The sequence below is a fragment of the Danio rerio genome, chromosome 20 (genome assembly GCF_052040795.2).
Source record: "Danio rerio strain M-AB ecotype USA chromosome 20, GRCz13ab, whole genome shotgun sequence".
Taxonomy (NCBI): domain Eukaryota; kingdom Metazoa; phylum Chordata; class Actinopteri; order Cypriniformes; family Danionidae; genus Danio; species Danio rerio.
In genome coordinates, this window is record NC_141040.1 from 2,800,272 (window position 1) to 2,822,500 (window position 22,229).

The following is a 22,229-nucleotide window of genomic DNA, read 5'->3' on the forward strand; positions in this document are numbered from 1 at the left end:
ACCACCCAACTCATTCCGAGCTGGGATTGAACCGGCAACCTTCTGCATTTATAAGTGCAATGTAGTAATTGTGACCAAATGGTCTATTATTAGTCATTTGTTTATTTTAAGAAATACAATTGGGGATATTAGCTACCATTGTGAGACTTTAATATGCGAATAGTCAGGAGTAACAAAGCCAGTTTCTCCAGTTTCTCAGTTTCTGCTCTTACAACATTTGCTTTCCAGGCTATAACTGCACATTTAGCTTGCAACCCTTGACAGATCTCCTACATATCTTGGGCAACACGTTGGCGTAGTGGGTAGCACAATCACCTCACAGCAAGAAGGTCACTTGTTTGAGCCCCGGCTGGGTCAGATGGCGTTTCTGTGTGGAGTTTGCATGTTCTCCCTGTGTTGGTGAGGTGTGGGTTTCCTCCGGGTGCTCCGGTTTTCCAAAAACATGGGGTAGGTAAATTGGGTAGGCTAAAATTGACTGTAGTGTATGTGTGTGGATGAGTGTGTATGTATGGATGTTTCCCAGTGATGGGTTGCAGCTGAAAGGGCATCTGCTGTGTAGAACATATGCTGAATAATAAGTTGGCGGTTCATTCTGCTGTGGCGACCCCAGATTAATAAAGGGACTAAGACAAAAGAAAATGAATGAATACATTTGTCTTTTTTAATATGTGGTCTATTGTTTCTGCTTTGTTTTTATTTTTATTTTTTCATTAAAAAAATAATAATTTTGCCTATTTGATGTTGTACATATATATATATATATATATATATATATATATATATATATATATATATATATATATATATATATATATAATATAAATAAATATATATATATATATATATATATATATATATATATATATATATATATATATATATATATAAAAATATATATATATATATATATATATATATATATATATATATATATATATATATATATATATATATATATACACATACATACATACATACACACACACACACACACACACACACAATATCTAATATACAAAGTAATTTTGGCACGAAAAAAAAGCACTCTACCCAAGCTCGCGCGCTCCCCACCCTGCGCGCGCACGGCCCCTGATCGCTGCTTGGGAAACCCCGTCGATACGCGCGGCCGTGAGTGCGCGCGCGGCAGCAGTAGATAGGAGCACCGCGCGTGAGCAGCGCCGCCCGCCATTTTACATTATTGGGAATCAAGCGGAGCTCCGCCGGGGAGTCACTCACCGCCCCCAGAACACCGATTTAGCCCAGACAGACCCGAACACAGCCGCTCAACATCGCCAGGTGAGTATACGACCTCTTTGCACCGATTTTCGGATCGTTTCTCACGACAGAGGGCTTCATTTTACCGGTGTTTGGAAACAATGTGCGGCGCGGGGGGAGGGAGGGGTTCGCCGGACACGGTCAGCGGCACCAAAGGGCCTTAAAAACGCCATAAACGCTAAATTATGCGCACAAATGCAGATTTTTTCTGTGTATTTTTAGCGTGTGTCTGCTCACTGAATAAAATATTTTTATTCAATCGTGTTTGTGTGTCACGCTGCAGGGCTAGCGGGCTAATGCTAACGCATCTACACTGACCGAAATGCGCGCCCGAATCGCGTTTACACGCTGAATTAGTTTTAGATATAACTTTTATTATTGTTCTGGAAATTTTTATAATGGTGTATTTTGCACCACCGTGTGCAGTTATCTCGCATCTGACTGAATCGTGCTTTTCTCGGCTTGAGGATGAGGAAGGCCTGAGACCCGCGCCGAACACGCGCTGTAGACACACACACACGCGCACACCGACCAGCCCGGCGCTTTCTCTGTGTGTGTCTGTTACAGTTACACTAATGTAGCTCGTGTATGTTGCAGGGGCTTACACTAGTGTAACGTAAAATGATGTAACGTGTGTTACACAAATGTAACGTGTGTTTTAGTTACACCAATGTAACGTGTGTTTTAGTTACACCAATGTAACGTGTTTGTGGGGTTTTTAGAGGTAACTTACTCGCATTGAACGTGTATGTTTTGGAGAGCTACACTAATGTAACGTGCCAGTCACGTAGTTAACGTTACACTACTGTAACGTGTGGGTTTCAGAGAGCTGTACAAATGAACCGTGTGTTTCAGATAGTTACACTTCTGAGATGCGTGTTTCAGACACATACGATACTATAGAAGCAACGTTGGTTTTATATTCGCACATTTAAACATTACCCTTAATATAATTTCATAAGTATTTGCAAATTCTAAACAGTGAAGACATATTAGCAGCCAATTGCTATCACAGTACAACATTGTTCACAGTCAATTAGATGGTGTTGTAACTACCATCTGTAGTTGTTAGATGGTGATGGTGTTGTTTTGAAGTCATACTTGCAATCGAATATTCAAACTAACATGGTAAACAATATAGAGACTTCTATATGAATGAATGTGCTAGTATACAACCAACTTTATCTCTATACGATACTGTAGTAATTCCATTCCACGTGTTTCAAATAGCTGCACTACTCTGTACGCTATGCCTTTCTCTGTTTGTCCATTTCAGATGGCTATCCTAGTGTTTGACGTGTTATTTAATGTGCGTTTGTGTTTTAGACAGTTACCCTTCTCTAACATGTTTGTTTTAGAGCGTTACCTTTCTGTGTATGTGGAGGCTGTACTTGTATTGTGTGTGTGGCAGTGATGTTTAACATCCCTTTAGCTTGTGCTCTAGTTTAGTCTTTTTCTGGAGTTTCATGGTGGCGTCACTCGTTCTGCGCTTTGTTATAAAGATATAGATGGCTGAAATGAGGAACAGAAGCACCACAACCTTAATTTGAGCTCCTGAACTGCTTTCGGCATTTAGTCATGTTTTAATGTAGTAAATTGGGTTTTTGGTGGGAGAGATATCCATTGCCTGCCTGTAGTTAATTTATTTTTTGGGGAAGGTTTGCAAAGATGCTTTACACATTTATGGAGCTGTATTGGACAAAGTGAAACCTCATTGCATGCAGGTTTAAGCTACCAAAGCAAATGCTACACATGAAATTGAATGCCCACTTAATTTGTGTAACTGTCTACCAAAACCTGCAATAATTTGGCTCATTGCATTTGAACAGATTTCTGGAGACATGGCCACTGAACATATTAATGGGAATGGTACAGAAGACGCAATGGACACGGCTGCTGCAGTTACCCATTCTGACCACTTCAACACTTTATTAGAAGCTGGTTTACCACAAAAAGTTGCTGAAAAGCTAGATGAAATTTACCTAGCAGGTAAGCCAAAACTTGAACCCTCTAAATTGACTCATCCATCTTGTCACATTCAGTGCATGTTGAACTGTACGTGTATGTTTTCTTGCATAGGGAATTGGCAGGTAATTGGCAACTTTGTGTGGTTTCATTGCAAAATGGGTACTGCAGCGTTAAAGTGACGCTGAATTGTAATGGCACACCGGGCCGCAGGAAATAAAGGCTGGATTGAGCGTGTCTGCTGCGATCCTGAGAGCGGCCTTTCTGGGGATTAGCTCTCCGTTGTTAAAAGGGTGTGGGGAGGGGTCTGTCCCGGGGGTAGGACGCGGGCCAGCTGGGCATATGCCGGGACAATAGAGGCAGCTGTCTGGAGCGGAGACAGGTGATGTCCCCCTATGGCTTATCACTAACAGATGCTAATTACAGCGGGGGTGAGAAGGGCTCGCTGCTCTGGGATAGTCATTACTACTGTATGAATGACGAGCTGCCGTAAAGTGCATTAGTGCCCGCCCACTTTTAGCAGCCCTGGTGCAGGAAGTGTTTTTTTTTTTTCTTTGCGTGTGTGTGTGTAGGGATTTTTGAAAAGGGTTGGTTCTTGTTACAAGCCATCAACCAATCAAACCAGCTTTGAGAAGAATCGCATTACAAACCATGATTTTTAGCAAAGGGGTTATGCAAATGGCACAAATGAATGTGCATGTATGCAGTTGAAGTCAAAATTATTAGCCCCCCCCTTTTTTTTCTCAAATATATTTCCTAAATACTGTTTAACAAATTCAGGAATTTTTCACTATTTTCTGATATTTATTTTCTTCTGGAGAAAGTCTTATTTGTTTTATTTCGGCTAGAATAAAAGCAGTTTTTAATTATTAAAAACTATTTTAAGGTCAATATTATTATCCCCCCTTAAACAATTTTTTTTTTTATCAAACCACTTATACAATGACTTGCCAAATTACCCTAGTTAACCTAATTAACCTAGTTGAGCATTTTAAATGTCACTTTAAGCTGAATACTAGTATCTTAACACATCTTCAAATATTATGTGCTTTCATTATGACAGAAAAAAGAAATGAACTTGTTTAGAAATATTGAAGAAAAATACTCTCCATTAAACAGAAATCTCCTATGCATGTTAGTTATTTTAATTTAAAGGGAATTAAAAGAACCTGTTATTTGCCTTAAAACTAAAACAGGAAGAAATGCAAATTTTAGTGAATTTCAAATGGCACTTAAGGTTTTTGCATTTAAAGTCTTCATACATAAATTCACACATTCACACGCACAGGGTGATTCAAAAAGAATACCACAACTTTGAAAACCGAGAACTCTGCAAAGAAGAAAAGAAGAGCTAAGCTCTTTCTGTCGTCTTTTTAAGGAAGCTCTGAAGTTTCATTTGGCCGCTGGGAGTGCTGTTGTCATGTTTCTTTTATTTAAAAGTAGATTTTTAAAGTTGCGGTATTCTTTTTAAATCGCCCCATACACATTTATATTTACACATTTGCTTTATTTAGAAGTGCCAATGAGAAAACAACTGTTTTTGGTGGCACTAATGCACTTTGGCCATGGATGTTAGTGCAGGCTCTTCATGCAGCTTTTATCACCAGTGCTCATCGTTGTGGAGAACTTTTAAACATCATCAGGCAGTTTTATTCTAGAGCTTCAGACAGCATGATACAGAATAAACACTTTGAGTCAGTAAACAAACAAGTGCCTGGAGAATTAGCAACACTGCAATTCCTGAGGTCTGCATTGATGCCCGCTCCAAATGATGATACGCATGAACTCTCTCTCTGAGTTGCGCTGATGTACAATTAAAGAGTCTGACTGGACGGGCTGTAAAGCGTCCTGCCGATCGGGACATCACTTGGCAGCGCTAAGTTGTGCCTGATTTTGTCCCTGTAGGCCTGGTGGCACACAGTGACCTGGATGAGAGGGCCATCGAAGCACTGAAAGAATTCAATGAAGAAGGTGCACTGCAAGTTCTCATCCAATTCAAAGAGAGCGACCTGTCTCATGTGCAAGTAAGTGCTCTCGCAACTGTTTTTTTAAAGTGCAAATCAGAAATGTTTTATTTAAACGCTCTTTTGATCTAAACCAGAACAAAAGTGCCTTTCTCTGTGGAGTGATGAAGACCTACAGGCAGAGAGAGAAACAGGGGACCAAAGTTGCAGAATCTACTAAAGGACCAGATGAGGCAAAAATTAAGGTGTGTTTTGGTCATTTTACATTGCATTTATGGGTTTGTTTGTTTTAGTAACACTTAAGTAACCGTTCACACCATTTACTACTGCTTTATTACCTGCCGATTAAGATATTAACTGTTTTTGTGCAACAATATGAAGTAGAATCTGATTTACCATCTATATTCCAACCCATTATCCAAACCCAACCACAACTAATTAGTAGTTTACTAGGCTAAAAATCTTTGTTAGTGGTTTATTACCCTGACATTTAATTAACTCACTTATTTTGATGTCAATCTTGTCATAAGTTGCTGATGTTGAATTAAATGCACAAAAAGTTACATTTAACCCTTGCATATTCAAATTGACTCTTTCGTTATGTTCAGGCTGTTTTTTGCCCCATTGACTTTCATTATAGCCATTTTTTATTGAAGTGTGTGCAGAAATACACTTGCTGTGTTCTGAAGCATATCACATGTGCAAAGGTCTCCTACTCACACTCTAAACTTCATATAAAAGCCAGAAACTAATCTTTTTTTTTTTTTTTTTGTACTATAACTTATAAACCACAGTAAAAATGACAAACTGTGCCTCGTCCCAACACTGAAAACCACCAACAATCAAGAATGCATGATCATATGGTGTCATGGCTTTGCAATCAAAAAAAGTGGTTATTATGCAAGTCAATGGGGCAAGAACAGCTACCAACATAATGAAAGTTGTCAATTAGTTTCTAGAAAGCCTAGTAAGAGCTTGATTATCTAGCCCAGCTGTGTCTAATTGGGGTTGGAACTAAACTTTGCAGGACACCGGCCCTCCAGGATCGAGTTTGGACATTCTTGACTTAAGGGGTTAAGTAAAATGTGAGCCTGTTTCATTGGTTTGTTTCAGATTTTGCTCGAGAGAACTGGCTACACCCTTGATGTCACCACAGGTCAGCGCAAGTATGGTGGCCCGCCGCCAGAGTCCGTCTACACAGGCGCTCAGCCCACCGTGGGGACGGAGGTAACTCACAACCTGACTGCGAGCGACTCAGAATTATTTAGGGCGAGATTGGGTGTCTTGAAGGCTGTCTGAATGATGAATTAATGTACACTGTTCTGGAGTAACGTTGTTACGCTGACAGTTTACCGCTAAGATCTGACTCGACAGCCTCTCCACATGTTAATATAAAGATCTTATCTTTGTATTTATTAAATTTTTTTTTTGATGCATGATTATTAAATGCCTGTAAAAACCCATAGAAGTTAAAATGTGGGTGGAATGGTTGGAAATGTTTTAAAAGGTGTCTTCTGCATAAAAAAATAAACAACATTACATTAAAACTATTACATTATCAAATGAAAAGCAAAGTGTAAAAAATAAAAAGGATGCAACCATTTACATCCGGGGTGAGAACATGCATGTCGGCTAAGGCAGTTTCTTCCAGAATAACCTGAAATAGTTTCCATTTTTTCCATTTATGTTTGACTGTTACTACTTGAGTTTAGATAGTTGCATCAGCCCCAGTCTGTCTTTTAAGGCTCACTTACCACTCCATTCCCCCTCCGTCCTGCAGATCTTTGTTGGGAAGATCCCGAGGGACCTGTTTGAAGACGAGCTCGTGCCTCAGTTTGAGAAGGCAGGGCCGATCTGGGACCTGCGTCTGATGATGGATCCCCTGAGTGGCCTAAACAGGGGCTACGCTTTTCTCACTTTCTGCACTAAAGAGGCTGCACAGGAGGCTGTCAAGCTGGTAATTCAATCCGAGTTTATTGCTTTACAATAATTGCTTTAAAGCAGCTTCTCACATTATTGCAGTAAAATTTAAGTTAATGTACATTAAGTGATATTTCTGGAGGAAATTCAGAGTTATTGATCTAATTGGAGAATCTTATGACTTCATTAGTGTTTGTTTTGAATCATGCATGGATATTAAACAATTGTGATTGTCAATTATATATTAAATACTTTGTAAATGTTGCCATGAATATAGCCAATGTTGCTGATGTGGCATTAAAGCATGCATGCATACAAACAAACAAATACATAAATGTATAAATCAATCAGTTTTTATCATTATATTTGTACAAATAAAGGGATAGATCACCAAAAAGGCCCAATCACCCTTAAGTGGTACAAAACTTAAGTTTTTTTTCTTCTGTTGAACACAAGGTATTTTGATGAAAGCTGGAAACCTCTTACTGACCTCCGTAGTAGGAAAAGCAAATACTATGTAAGTCAATGGTTGCAGGTTTCCAGCTTTCTTCAAAACAGATGAAGAAAAATAAAGTAATCGTTTTAAACAAAGTAAATAAGCTCTGAAATTGTAGTTTTGGTGTGAACTATGCCTTGAATGCGTCTCTGATGCTCTTCCTAAAGTGATTATTGTTGTTTTTCATGTGAAACATTTAGGCCCGGCTTCACAAACGGGGCTTAGATTAAGCCAGGTCTAGGCCTTAGTCATTTAGTCAAGCTATTTAAGCCAAATTTATGAAAATGGCCTTAGAAAATATATATTACTAGTGTGCACCTGGAGAAAAAAGATACTGGTGTATTTAAAGACATCTTACTGCAAGTTATTTTAAATTTGAGACAGCTCAAACCTTGACCCTTGTTTGTGAAACTGGAGGTTAAATGTTTAATGGTGGTTCCGGCACTGAATCCTTGTTTTTTTTTCCTCTTCTTTCAGTGTAACAATCATGAAATTCGCCCTGGCAAACACATTGGCGTGTGCATATCTGTGGCCAACAACAGACTCTTTGTGGGCTCCATTCCCAAGAGCAAGACAAAAGAGCAGATTGTCGAGGAGTTCTCCAAAGTCACAGGTGAGCTTTGCCTTGAAATGAAGCTGCATTCCTCGTGCTCGTCTGTCTCTTCTCAATTGGGATGATTTTGTGGAAGTAGTGCATCTCCATACAATCAAAAAAAGGATGCAGTTAAAATAATGTTATCAATTTCCTGATTAATAACAAGTAATTTCATTATTACTTGGAGTCACAAATAGTCCTATTTCTTATGCCTGAGGGATTTTAAAATCATGAAAAATCACAGACATTTAAACCACATGCAGATGATGCATTATAATACTAATTCAGCATTGCGTGTATCCTGCAATGTGACTATTGTGAATGATCACATTGTACTAGCTTCATTGCTTTAAGATGTGCTTGTTGCTTTTGTTAGAGGGTCTTACGGACGTGATCCTTTACCATCAGCCGGATGATAAGAAAAAGAACCGAGGCTTCTGCTTTCTGGAGTACGAGGACCACAAGACTGCAGCGCAGGCTCGCCGTCGGCTGATGAGCGGGAAGGTGAAGGTGTGGGGCAATCTGGTCACAGTGGAATGGGCTGACCCAATCGAGGATCCTGACCCAGAGGTCATGGCAAAGGTATGGCAGAACCGGTCCACAGTATTTGTGCTGTAATTAAAAGCTTTGAGGAACCATATTTACATTAGATCTCAGATTTCTGGATGTTCGGATGATTAGTTGTATGCGCTGAAGTAGCAATCTCCTGGTAGACAAAGTCAAAGTTTGCAATGTTTATTTTGATTGATCACATTGCTCCTAGCAATATGTGTAGGGTAATCCACAGGTTTTTTTCAACATTTGCAGGCTTCTAACATCATGATAAAGTAAATGGAAAAACACATTGCATTGTGTGCTCTCTTGGAAGCTCACGTCATCTCATTTACTCCTAGGTCAAAGTGTTGTTTGTCAGGAACCTGGCCAACAGCGTCACTGAGGAAATACTTGAAAAAGCCTTCGGCCAGTTTGGCAACCTGGAGCGAGTGAAGAAACTGAAAGACTACGCCTTCGTCCACTTCAACGACAGAGACGGTGCGGTGAAGGTATGAAAACTGTGTGTGGAAGGTCTAAGGAGGAAAGTGTGTGCTTGGTTGCTGTGTCTGACGGTGTGGATGCTCGCAGGCGCTGACTGAAATGAATGGTAAAGAACTGGAGGGAGAGCACATCGAGATCGTGTTTGCCAAGCCCCCCGATCAGAAGCGCAAGGAGAGGAAGGCGCAGCGTCAAGCAGCGAAGACACAAATGTAAGTTTTGTTTGTTTGCACTCTTCCAACACTTGTTTTCATCTTGCCTTGATTAGCTTTTATTGTGGTTGATTTGGGGTAAACGACCCCTCTACACACCACATGACAAGATTCAAGCAATGAAACCGTCTGTCTACACTAGACACGGCAACAAATGTTTAAATACCAGCGTCATCCAGAAGTGCTGAATGGTGCACTGCACACCCAAACAATTAGACTGGTTTATAATCCAATTAATACATAAACCACAACGAAATCACGTATCATTGTGTGTTTAGATGGATTGACTCTGATTGGATGGGACTGATCACACCTAATTTACATGAGTGCACACCGCTCTTCCTGAGATAGGACTATCATATATGACAGCTTGTATTTTGCTGTATGTGTGTATAATCTGCTGCTGTTCTCTCCCAGGTACGACGATTACTACTACTATGGGCCTCCTCAAATGCCACCTCCTGCCAGGGGCCGTGGCAGGGGTGCCAGCCGTGGTGGTTACTCCTACCCGCCAGACTATTACGGCTATGAAGATTACTACGATTACTATGGTTACGATTACCATAACTACAGGGGTGGCTATGACGACCCGTACTTCGGCTATGATGATTTCCAGGCGCCCGCTCGAGGCCGAGGGGGCCGCGGCAGTGCCAGAGGTGGGACATCCCCTGCGCGTGGCAGAGGGGCCAGCGCTCCACGGGGTAGGGCAGGCTTTCCGCAGCGCGGAGGTGCCGGGGCCGGGCCGGGAGCCAGCAGGGGCCTGCGCGGAGGAGCCAGAGGCGGTGTTCTGCCGAGAGGGCGCGGGGTACGTGGTGCTCGGGGTGGACGCGGTGGAAATGTAGGAGGCAAGCGCAAAGCCGATGGCTACAACCAGCCAGATTCCAAACGGCGCCAGACCATTAATCAGAACTGGGGCTCGCAACCCATTGCACAGCAACCCTTGCAAGGTGGCGATCATTCTGGTAACTATGGTTACAAATCTGACAACCAGGAGTTTTATCAGGATTCTTTTGGGCAACAGTGGAAGTAGAGAATATGTAGGGCTCTTTGTGTTTTCAGTAAGAAAAAAAAAAAGAAAGAAAACCCCCCCCCCCCCCCCCTTTTTTATAGAGACTTGATTGGCCCTCAAATCCATTAACGGTTGCCTCTCTCCTCTCCCCGGCGGGTTTTCTTGTACATATTTTAAGAATCCGCTTGGACTCGATCATTAGTCACTCCCACCTGCTTCTGCCGAACTGTTTTTGTTTTATGTTTTGTTTGGAAGTCGTTTCCTACTTTTTAAAATCGGGATTGAAATTTTTAAATTTGCAGTTTTGTGCTCAACTTGTCTATTTGGCTATATAGTACCATGTATGTTCATAGGAAGTTTTGCTCTTCATGTCTTAAGTAGGTAACAGCAACAAAAAATGAAAAGGAAAAAAAAAAAGTCACTGTCTCCTAAACTTGTATTCTACAAAGAAAAAAAAAAAAGATATTAAATTGCTATTTGTATGTAACGAGAGATAATGCTAATCGAGTAGCTTGTCTTGTTTTTTTTGGGGAAACCATTTAAAGAAAGAGAAAAAAAAAAAAGGACTTTGGTCCTAATTTTTGGCTTTACATTTTGGCTTGTATTCTTTGCTGTTTGTCTGCTTGAATAAACATACACGCACCAGTGTACAAAAACTCAAATTGTGTTTCAAATTCATGTTTCGGCAAATTCTCTCTTCAAATTGCCTACAAAATTATGGCTCCTTGTGGAAGGAAAAGGACTAAAGGTTTGCCTGTAGACATGTGCTGCTACCTCACTCTGCATGCCTTCAAATTGATATTTATATATATCTCACCAAGCTGAAGTCCGCATCCTCTCTCTCCACTCAAGCTTTGTGTAAACACACATTCCCCATTTCACACGATATCTCCTCCAACCGAGAGGCTTTTCTTTTACTACGTTTCATTGCAAAACCTCTCTCCGGGGGTTCCCCGAGTGTGTTTTTGGCTTCACTGGGGTTTTGTTAGAGAAACTCCACACGAGGACAGAGGCTAAACTCGATGAGAGCCACAGAAAAGCACAATTTGACGCAAAGCAGCGCGTCCAGACGAGGCGTCGTTGTCGCTGGAAGCTCTAACTCTCTTTGCCCTTTTGCACGTTTGTCCCAAATTTGAGCAACGGTGGGAAGCTCCCATGCATGACTCTTTTGCTTTCCTCTTTGTGTGTATGTCTAGTAGTACTAGTAGTGTTGTTAAAAGTATCCAGTTTGGTGGTGGAATAAGTCAAACATTTGAGCACGTTCTCAAACGCCGCTGATTGGCTATGATGTTCCCATGCTCAACAGAAATGATTGTGATTGGCTGGGAGGATCCAATCATCAATTTTAAAAAGCAGACAAACACTGGAGCATTTCAAAGTTGTGTTGATCCGCTGATCTGTCTGAGCTGACATACAAGCCATCCGCTGAAAAATCGGCTGATCTACACAACTTTAAAACAATCTGGTGTCTGTGTGAAACAGCGATTTTTCTAAAACTGATGAATTGATGATCCTCGCAGCCAATCACAGTCATTTCTGTTGAGCATGTGAACACCACGGCCAATCAGCAGTGTTTAGGTTTACACTTAAATGTTAGCAGGTCGTTTTTAAAACTTCAGTACCAAACTCGATACTCTTTACAACACTAGTGTGTGTGTGTATAGATCTCTGTAACCAATCATGACTCTTCAAATCACCCAATTCCTGTAGTCTTCATACACGCACTCACTCGTGCATGCCAGAACTCGTAGGGTGTACATAGAGAATGCCTTTTGCTTTCTTTCTGTGACTCTTTGACATCGTCCTTTATTTTTGAGTGTGTGTGTGTGTGTGTTTTCATTTCCTCTGTGTTGTACTCATTGTTAACGCTCCTCTAATTTGTGTTCCTTTTGTTACCTGGCTAGCAGGGCAAGGGGCTGGAGGCTGGTCCTGACATGTCCCAGTGAAGACTGACTCTAGATCAGTGGGCTCACGCCGGCCCGGCCGCAGCCTGCGGATGTGACGGTAAGGTCCGATCCATGGCGCAACTCTCCGTTCCTGCCTTACGGAAGCAAATCCTCTCCCCGTCTGCCTCCGAGATCAACGCAATTAGACCCGTTTGGACTCCTCCTCTTCTTCCTCTTCATGTATCTTTTTGTATTTAATTTTTATTTGAACAATTACGTAAGAATATGATCCCTTGTGTCATGATGATGATGATGATGAACCGAAGCTAAACAACAGAAATGCCATTTTTACAGTTACTTCTGGAGGTGGGAGTAGCCCAAAGGAGTTTTATCCTTAACGTTACATGTCTTTTGCACTTTGTAGATGTTTTGAAGTGGTTCGGAGGAGCTTTTGTTTTGATGCTGTTGTATATTTTAAACTGCGGCTTCTCATGAGGACGATCATGTTGAGCTTGTGTATTTGAGTCTTGCGTGTTTTTGTTGTTTTTACCATCCTCTTCAGTTTGTTGCGACCTGGCGTGATGTGACCAGGCATTCCAGGTTTAAATGGTTCCTTTGGGAACCCTTTTGTTTTTAGTTGTGTTATTTTTTTTGGAAAGGGTTGGTTAACTACCTCATCCTGGAGGCTGAAACTGCCCTATCTGTACTGTACATATGGAGACTTAATGCAAGCAGGGCTTTTTATATTCAACTTATGCACAAGGGCAACATCAGAGCCAATGTACCTAGTGTATATAGTCCTTTTGTACAAAGATAAATGCTGAACAGTCAGACTGGGCATGTGAATGACACTCATGTGATGAGTCTAAAGAAGCCTGCGCTGCGTTCTCAGCTCACGACGAGGGTTTAATCTCGCTCGCTGAGGAAAATAAAGCGATTGAGGATCTTGGGTCCTCACTCCAAATGAATAGCGTTTTATTTCCAGAGCCTCCTTTTGGCGGCTGCCTGATCCGTTTTGATTTCGTGAAACCAACACCATCCCTTTTTGTGCGCACTATTGGCTTTTTAAAGGTAAGTTTGAGATCTTAGCGGTGCTTCCTCGTTCTCCTCTTGGCTCTTGCTGATGGAGATCATCGATTATTTTTGCGCACTTGAGCTTTGTCTCCATCCCTGCCGCTGATCCTGGATCAGTCTGTGCTCGGGGACGTATGATGTCAATGAACTGGGCACACCGTAGCTGCCTTTTCCCGCGCATTTAATGCCACGGGGTATTGAGATATATGCATCGTTTGAGCATGTTATCGGAAACTTTGGTTCTCTCTCTCGTGTGCTCGTACAGGGTTTATATACGATTTTAAAGGGATTCTGTTGATGTTTCGGTTTCTCTCTCTCTCTCTCTTTATTTTGTTTTCTTGTTGGCTCTTTAAAAAGTATTGACTGGATTTTTGAACATGACTGACTTCCAATTATTTCTGTATCACCGTCAGGCCATTTTTTAAAAATGAAAAATGGTGTTTTAAAGTACTGCTGCATAACAAGTGTTTTTGCATTCCTGCAAATAAATTTTTGTAAAAGGAAACCGTGTGGCGTCTACATATTCTCCCCCCTCCAGAGTTACGAGAGTGAGAAATAAAACATGACATTTCACAATTCCTACACAGTTTGCACCAAAGTACGTGAATTTCAGGCAAAGACAAGCTCTAGAAAGTGCTTAAACACGATCACAGCTTCTTAAAAAGTGCTTAAATTCAAAATGTGATAAACAATTGTTTAGCAAAAACAACAGAACTATAGAAAGTCTTCATTTAAAAATCTTTAATCTTGTGCAGTAACGCTGACTATGCTCAATATTTCAGAAACCTACTTTGAATATTCATTTGATTTTCGTCAGCTTGGTCCTTTAGTATCAGGGGCTACCACAGCAGAATGAACCGCCAACTATACCAGCATATGTTTTACTCCGTGGATGCCCTTCCAGCTGCAACCCAATACTGGGAAACACTCATACACACGCTCATACACTAAAATTTAGCTTATTCAGTTCCCCTATAGCGCATGCATTTGGACTGTGGGGGAAACCCACGGCAATACAGGCAGAACATGCAAACTCAGAATGCCAACTGGCCCAGCCGGGACTTGAACCAGCAACATTATAACCACTGAGCCACTGTGCTTCCCCCCCCCCCCCTGTTTGAATAGGTCTAGTATTGAATTCAACATTTTATTAAAATTTTTTACTTGAGTACTGATAGACTCGTGGTGTAGGGAGTACATATGCTGTGGTGTGATGTTTTAAAAGTGGGTGGAGGGTAAACTATAAAGATTACGTTCATATAATCTCTAAAAGTGAAGGGAGCGAATCCCCCTGGTTGCTAAAAAACTAATGTAATCCTTGAATCTGCTGTTCATGAAAGAGTGGGAAACTTGCATTTACTAAGACAGTGGTTCTCAAACTTTGTTCACCAAGTATCACCTCAGAAAAAAATTCTCTCTCCAAGTACCACCAAAATGAGCAGTTTTGAAATACAGTAGCGTAGTAGGCCCAGTATAGCAGCTACAACTCTGCACAGTAAAAAAAAACGTGGCAGATTACCTCAGAGATATAGGCTATATGGCATATACATCATTTTTAATAAATTTAGAAATAAATGTAGCATGTACATGACATATTTCATTCGTCCGTGTACGACTAGAAGGAAGCCTGTGTACCACAGTTTGAGAAGCACTGCACTAAGAAAAACGACGTGTTTGTTTTAAGCTGAATCATAGGATTAATTTGATTCAACTTATATTGCATTGAACAGTTCGCACCGTAAAAAAAAATGCTGAGGAACACAAGTCCATCATCTTGTCCTAATGCAAACTAAAGCCTAGTTCACACTACAAGATTTTAAACATCAGCAGATCGCTGTGCCGTTCACACTACATGACTTGACTTTGTGTCTTTTAATCTCTGTGGTGTTCACACTACGCAACACTCTGTAAATGATCCACAAGAGGGGGGTCACACACTACATGATCTGACAACAACTCTTTCAACCTAACCTAACCCTAACACTACATGATCTGACAACAACTCATTCAACTCTAACCCTAAGTTAACTTACTAGTTTTTACAAAATTAAGTGGATTGAACATAAAACAATTAAGTGGTCCCCTAAAATGCATAAGAATTGTGTTGCTTCAACTCATTAAATAAGTAATATCAGTAAGCAGCAAAATAAATCTGAAGTGTGCAAGTTAAAATTAGTTCATAAAAGTTATTAAAATAACTCAAGAAAAGCATGTCACTTACAAATCATTAAAAAAAAAAACAATGTCAACAAACTTTATAGGGTTGAACAGATTTGGCAGTATTTACTCATTTACATTCAGGTGACGTCTTAATTAACAGAATTAGCCAAAAGGATATTTATACAAGTGCTGATCATGGTCTGATAGTAAAAAAACTCATCATATAAAACAATAATAAATACCAGATTCAAAGTACAAATACAATTTACAGCATTTATCTAAAATTACAATCCATCAGTAATTTATACTATAGCTAGGGCCAGACAATCTGCAACATTTTTTGCTGTTTTTGCACAAAATGTTGTTAAAAAATTGTGTATTGTAACTAAAACCCTAATATATAAAATAAAAAGTAACACCTTTTTAACTTGTATTTAATGTTTACAATGCAATCAAAATTAGATCCACTTTATTTGGTAAACAAAGCAAGTCTCTCATATAATATCTCTACTAAAAGACAAAAAAATATTACTTTACATACTATATTGTAAAAAAACCATATAGATATTTTCATACTAGTCAATAAGTATACAAAAATTAATAAAAAAACTTAATAAATATGAATTTACACAAGTAACTAAATAGAATGAATGATGGGCTGACATGGTGGTGCAGTAGGTTGTGCTGTCACTTCACAGCAAGATGGTCGCTGGTTTGAGCCTCGGCTGGATCAGTTGGTGTTTCTGTGTGGAGTTTGCATGTTCTCCCTGTGTGGGTTTCCTACGGGTGCTCTGGTTTCCCCTACAGTCCAAAGACATGCGGTACAGGTGAATTGGGGCTAAATTGTCCGTAGTATATGTGTGTGAGTAATGTAATGTTTCCCAGAGATGGGTTGCAGCTGGAAGGGCGTAAAACTAAGTTGGCGGTTTATTCCGCTGTGGCGATCCTACATTAACTAAGGGACTAAATCGAATAGAAAATGAATGAATGAAAATGAAGTAATAAACAGGGCACATAAATCAGATTTCCCCGCCCTTTATGCTGCTTATGTGCAGGTCACACATATTACTAAATTATACACTAATGGCTAAATAAACACAACCCGTGACGATGAGTTCACTGAATCATTCAAAGAGAGAAATAAATCAAAGCATCAATTGAATCATGATAAAATTAAATTCAATAAAAAACACAATATGTAATTAAACCAACAGAAGACGACCACACTCATCTTATTAAGTTGAAAACACATTTGGGGTGGCGCTTTGCTTGTCTGAAAGAGAAGTGTGGCTAATCACAGCTGCTTTCGCTTGTTGTAGCTAGGAGGCTAACGATTGATGATTATGCTAGCACATTGGCTAACTAAACAGAAATGCTCAATTTCATAACCCATGCCCCTAATATCAGTATGAAAGCGTCTATATAACGCTTATAAACGCATTATAACGGTGAAATTAAAAGGTCATTATCACATTTACATATGAATAACGTGATTTCACAGAATAGCTGGACTGGAATCAGTTACTGAAACAGCATCATGTGACTCAAATCTTATAGAGGACTCGATTTACTTATGACACCGGGTTACTTACTGTACTGTGGGGATAGTGCTATGGGTCGGGTTTTGGCCAGAGATCAGATACTATACCAAGGTTGGCGACCCAGAGGTGTTACAGACTGTGAGGGTAGCGGGAGATGCGTCTGAAAAACGGGAGTTGTCCGGGAAAAACGACTGTTGGTAGCTATGAACGCGCCGACGACGAGCGATGAGTTCAAAGCTTTCACTGAATCCCCTGCTGAAAAATCCAGCTTAAACCAGCCTAGGATGGTTGGCTGGTTTTAGCTGGTCGACCAGCCTGGTTTTAGAGGGGTTTTGGTCATTTCCAGGCGGGTTTCCTGTTATTTCCAGCCTGGTAGCTGGTCAGGCTGGAAAGTGACCAGCTAAAACCATTTAAAACTAGATTGACACTCCGGGTTTAAGTAGGACGTAGCTGGTTTTGGCTGTGCTCCCAGCCGAACTAGACTGGTTAAGCTGGTTTTAGCTGGTCATCTCGCAGCACATGCTGGCGACTCCTGCTGGTCACAACTGCAAATGCAGGCAAACGTGTGAAAATAGGCTTTTTAAAATACATTTCATTTGTATATCTTAAATTGAAAGTGTTATTTAGCCTATCAAATGCACTTAGCTCACCATCTCATAATCATCGTGATGTGTCGCCATCGGTCTAACCGTGAAAGGATGTTATGATTTAATTAATTACAAAAACCCCAACCTGTTTTAGTTTTTTGGTTTCAATATAATACAGACTTTCTCTTTGGATTTGTGCTTTTGAGTTTTTACTGCAAATGACACATCCATAATGCTGAAATTGCTCATCTGCACCTGCAGGTGTCGCTGTTGGACCAAAAACACGCTCGTATTTCTCAAGCTCTGCTGCTGTGACAGTATACAGTTCAGTATTTGTATCATAGTTTACTGTTTATTTACATCCCCATTGACCACGATACCAACATAATGACTATTCCTCATGGGGTCCAACAAATAAAATGACAAGTTCACATTAAAATAAAAACCATACAAAATCAGAGCAGATTTACATCAGAATAAAATAATAGCAACAACACCACAGCCAAAGACAAACATTCAACCGTAAAGAAAGCAGTGCAACAAAACATGTCATTTGAAATTTGTTTAAAACATCAAAGGTAACAATTAAATACTGTTTTATTTAGACACTCATTTAATACTTTCCTAAAAGCTGTATTCTTCATCCAGCTTGTAGTCTTGCCTGTGTGCTGATTAATGATCTGAAAGAGTACACACTCACACACACTCATTCACAGGGTGCCAAATATACACATTTTTGGCAATGTTAGTTTTTGAAATTGATGCTTTAGTGAACCATATTTTATATTTAATTAAACTACATAGGGGCAGCTCACAGCAAGAAGGTCACTGGTTTGAGTCCCGGCTGGCTCAGTTGGCGTTTCTGTGAGGAGTTTGCATGTTCTCCCTGTGTTACCGTGGGTTTCCTCTGGGTGCTCCGGTTTCCCCCACAGTCCAAACACATGCGCTATAGGAGAATTGAATGAGCTAAATTGGCTATAGTGTATGAGTGTGTGTGTGAATGAGAGAGTGTGTGGGTGTTTCCCAGTACTGTAGGCTCCCAAGTGTCATAAGGAGGTGTGGTTGAATATTATTAACACCTGTGTCTTTGCAGTGATTGGGAGGGAGAAGGTACTCAGGTGCTGCCAGAGGGACACACACTTGCCTTCTTCTGCACCCAGATGATTAAAACGTTGTCACAACAGGTTATTGTGCACCCAGCACTAACATGTGCCAGAGTAATTGGCGAGTCATTCCGCTGTGGTGGCCAATAATAAAACTGAGACTAAGCTGAAGCGGTTATGATCTCCAGTGAACTACAAATCCGCCGGTTTGTGGACTACAAGTTCCTTCATGCACCCCAGGTAAAAAAATAGTGCACTAAAATGCACTTTATTTAAGTATACTTAGTACATTTTTCAGTAATGTACTAAAAGTGCTCTATTTTCACACACTAATTTTAATGTACTAAAAGATAGTGTTAAGTATATGTTAAGATAAACTTAATGCCATCTAAGTGTACTCAGCTGTGCTGTTTTAAGACACCATGAAATTGAACTAAAATGTGCTTTTAACATACTATATCTGTATTTTATATATATATATATATATATATATATATATATATATATATATATATATATATATATATATATATATATATTTTTTTTTTTTTTACAACTAGAAATACACTTGAACCCTAATTTTAAACATTTATAAATATATTTAAGAATAGCATAAAGTATGATAGTAATATATTAAAAGAATATACAAAATGTGAAAGCAGCGTGCTAAAATACAATTTAAGTACACTAAGTATATTTTTTAAATAATGAACTAGAAGTGCTCTATTTTCACACTAATTTTAATTTACTAAAAGATAGTGTTAAGGATATGTTAAGATACATTTAATACCATCTAAGTGTACTCAAATGTGCTGTTTTGAGACACCATGAAATTGAACTAAAATGTGCTTTTACCATACTATATCTGTATTTTAATATATATATATATATATATATATATATATATATATATATATATATATATATATATATATATATATATATATATATATATATATATATATATATATATATATATATATATATATATATATATATATATATATATATATATATATATATATAGTTACAACTAGAAATAGAACCCTACTTTTAAACATTTAAATATATTTATGACTAATTTAAAGTATAATAGTAATATATTAAAAGAATATACAAATTGTAAAAAGTGTGCTAAAATACTGTATTAAAAGTATTTTGGCAAAATGTACTTCTACTACAATACATTACTAATAGATTTTTAATAAAGTCAATTTAATGTAAACTTAAAATTACCACACTCAAAATCAATTTAAGTGTTAGTGATAATAATGCATTCACATTAAGTGTACTTAAGTACAACTTTTGGGAAAATGTACTTCTACAATACATTAATAATAGATTTTTTTATATATTAAATTATTTTAAACTTAGGATTAGTATGTAAACAGTGCACTAAAAATCAACTAATGTTGAAAGCATTTAACGCACACGTTTAAAAAACCCAGTAAAAAAACTCTGTTGGATGTTTTTTCTGTAGTGTACTTTATTGTAGTACACTAAAGATTTATTTAAGTATTGCTGGTATTTAGTATACTTTTGTCAAGTGTACTTAAGTCCTACTGAAGTATAAACATACTTTTAATTAGTATATTTATAGTGTAAAACCATCAAGCTTTTATTTAACACAAAAAAAATAACAATGTACTAAAAATGTATTTGCGGGTATTTAAGTGTATTTTAATTGCGTTAATTATTATTATTTTTTTACACCTGGGACAGCTGTTCCTGTTTCATTGTACATTTTCCACACAGGGCTGTGTAGTTTTGGATTTTGTTTTCCCGTATTAACAAAAACCTGCATGATATGTATAAATTTGTTGATGATCTGAAAGTGTGACCAACATGCAAAAAATAAGCAATCAGTAAGGGGGCAAATACTTTTTCACACCACTGTGTATGAATTTCAGCACTGTAAATGTTCATGCAGGTGCACACACGAGGCAACATCATCAATATGAGGCTGAGTAAACGACATGAACAAGTTTTCATTGATTTCACAGTACAAAAACAGCACAATATGATTCATATATTCATTTTCTTTTCGGCTTAGTCCCTTTATTAATCCGGGGTCGCCACAGTGGAATCAACTGCCAGTTTATCCAGCATATGTTTTACTCAGCAGGTGCCCATCCGGCCGCAACTCATACACCATGGCCAATTTAGTTTACCCGATTCCCCTATAGCGCATGCGTTTTGGCCAGGGGTGTCCAAACTCGGTCCTGGAGGGCCGGTGTCCTGCATAGACTAGCTCCAACTTGCTTCAACACACCTGCCTGAAAGTTTCTAGTAGAATTGATTAGGGTTGGAGCCAAACTCTCCAAGACACCGGCCCTCCAGGACTAAGTTTGGACATCCACCCGGAGGAAATCCACACCAACACGGGGAGAACATGCAAACTCCACACAGAAATGCTAAATGACCCAGCTGGGGCTCGAACCAGTGACATTCTAGCTGTGAGGTGATTGTCGTACCCACTGTGCCACCCTATAAACAGAGAAGATCCTATGGTCTCTCTGAAAAGCAGAAACGAAGCCTCTCCTTTCTCTGGGCTGTGACTTTAGCCCAGCGTTTGAGCTATTTCTGGCCTGGATGGCTTGCATGCGACCGCCTCTAATTTATATCTACACAAAAACCATCAGCAAACGGTTTATTAGCTGGTGGCAGCAGCGTCTTCGTAAGAGCAGGTCTGTTGCTGAGAGAAGAGTTGCGGATTCGCAAGTGTGTCCAGATGTCAAAGGGAAACGGCGTCTTCCCACAGAGACGAGGGTGAGAAAGAGGAGTGATGAGAGACACAATGAGTGTGATGTACCCACACACACACACACACACACACAACCGGCTCAACATGACAATCACATCTCTGACAAACCCCAGTCAGACTGAGAGTCTGATCACAGCAAGCATTTATGAGTCTAACAGGCTAAAACAGGGCTGAATTTGTGCTGTTGGTGGCTTTGTTTTTATCCGAAGACTTGTGCACTAAACTGGAATATCACATAAAGCAGCGTTTACATACAACGAGAAACAACAGAGAGCAAAATCATCACTTCCCGATTATCTGGAGCAGATATCAGTCAGAGAAGTGTAGTTTAGCATGTGGTGTGGTCATTTTCTTCTCTAATAAATTATTCGTGGCTCAGAAGACGAAATGCAATGAATGCAATGCGGTGCTTTTGGAGGCGTGACATGCTCTTTGTGAGCGCAGACTGATGCTCAAGACAGTTCTGGAGGGAATAATAATAGAGTAATAATAATACTGAAGCACCGTGATGACGGACTGACGACTGAGGGCTTTTAGAAATCAGCAAAACATTTCAGATGTTCAACAGTGTGCTGGAAACTCCATCATAGTTTATTAATGCAAAGTCTTTGAAACACATTTACACTTACCGGCCACTTTATTAGGT

At 39.4% G+C, this 22,229-nt stretch overlaps 3 protein-coding genes across 19 annotated transcripts in view; 2 read left to right on the forward strand and 1 right to left on the reverse strand.

Annotated features, from left to right (window-relative positions):
* ppil4 (peptidylprolyl isomerase (cyclophilin)-like 4) overlaps positions 1-22,229 on the reverse strand; it is an 892,903-nt gene that overhangs the window by 637,237 nt on the left and 233,437 nt on the right. The gene's annotated exons all lie outside the window — the stretch shown is intronic.
* akap7 (A-kinase anchoring protein 7) overlaps positions 1-22,229 on the forward strand; it is a gene marked incomplete at its 3' end in the record, with an annotated part of 498,825 nt that overhangs the window by 300,671 nt on the left and 175,925 nt on the right.
* syncrip (synaptotagmin binding, cytoplasmic RNA interacting protein) lies at positions 1,181-13,933 on the forward strand. Of its 14 annotated transcripts, none has more exons than XM_087296402.1 (12): positions 1,181-1,296; positions 3,105-3,264; positions 5,146-5,264; positions 5,342-5,449; positions 6,318-6,431; positions 6,985-7,161; positions 8,098-8,233; positions 8,592-8,797; positions 9,109-9,258; positions 9,338-9,459; positions 9,877-10,421; positions 12,373-13,933. In XM_087296402.1, exons 2-12 carry the CDS (start codon positions 3,117-3,119, stop codon positions 12,399-12,401), a joined length of 1,854 nt encoding a protein of 617 aa, XP_087152528.1. In that variant the 5' UTR covers positions 1,181-1,296; positions 3,105-3,116; the 3' UTR covers positions 12,402-13,933.

What these genes read in the sequence shown, in the direction of transcription:
- syncrip (XM_087296402.1), top strand. Translation starts at nt 3,117, where the DNA reads ATGGCCACTGAACATATTAATGGGAATGGTACAGAAGACGCAATGGAC. An exon ending in CAGATGAGGCAAAAATTAAG is followed by an intron (nt 5,450 to 6,317) that starts GTGTGTTTTGGT and finishes GGTTTGTTTCAG; the next exon opens with ATTTTGCTCGAGAGAACTGG. An exon ending in CAAGCAGCGAAGACACAAAT is followed by an intron (nt 9,460 to 9,876) that starts GTAAGTTTTGTT and finishes GTTCTCTCCCAG; the next exon opens with GTACGACGATTACTACTACT.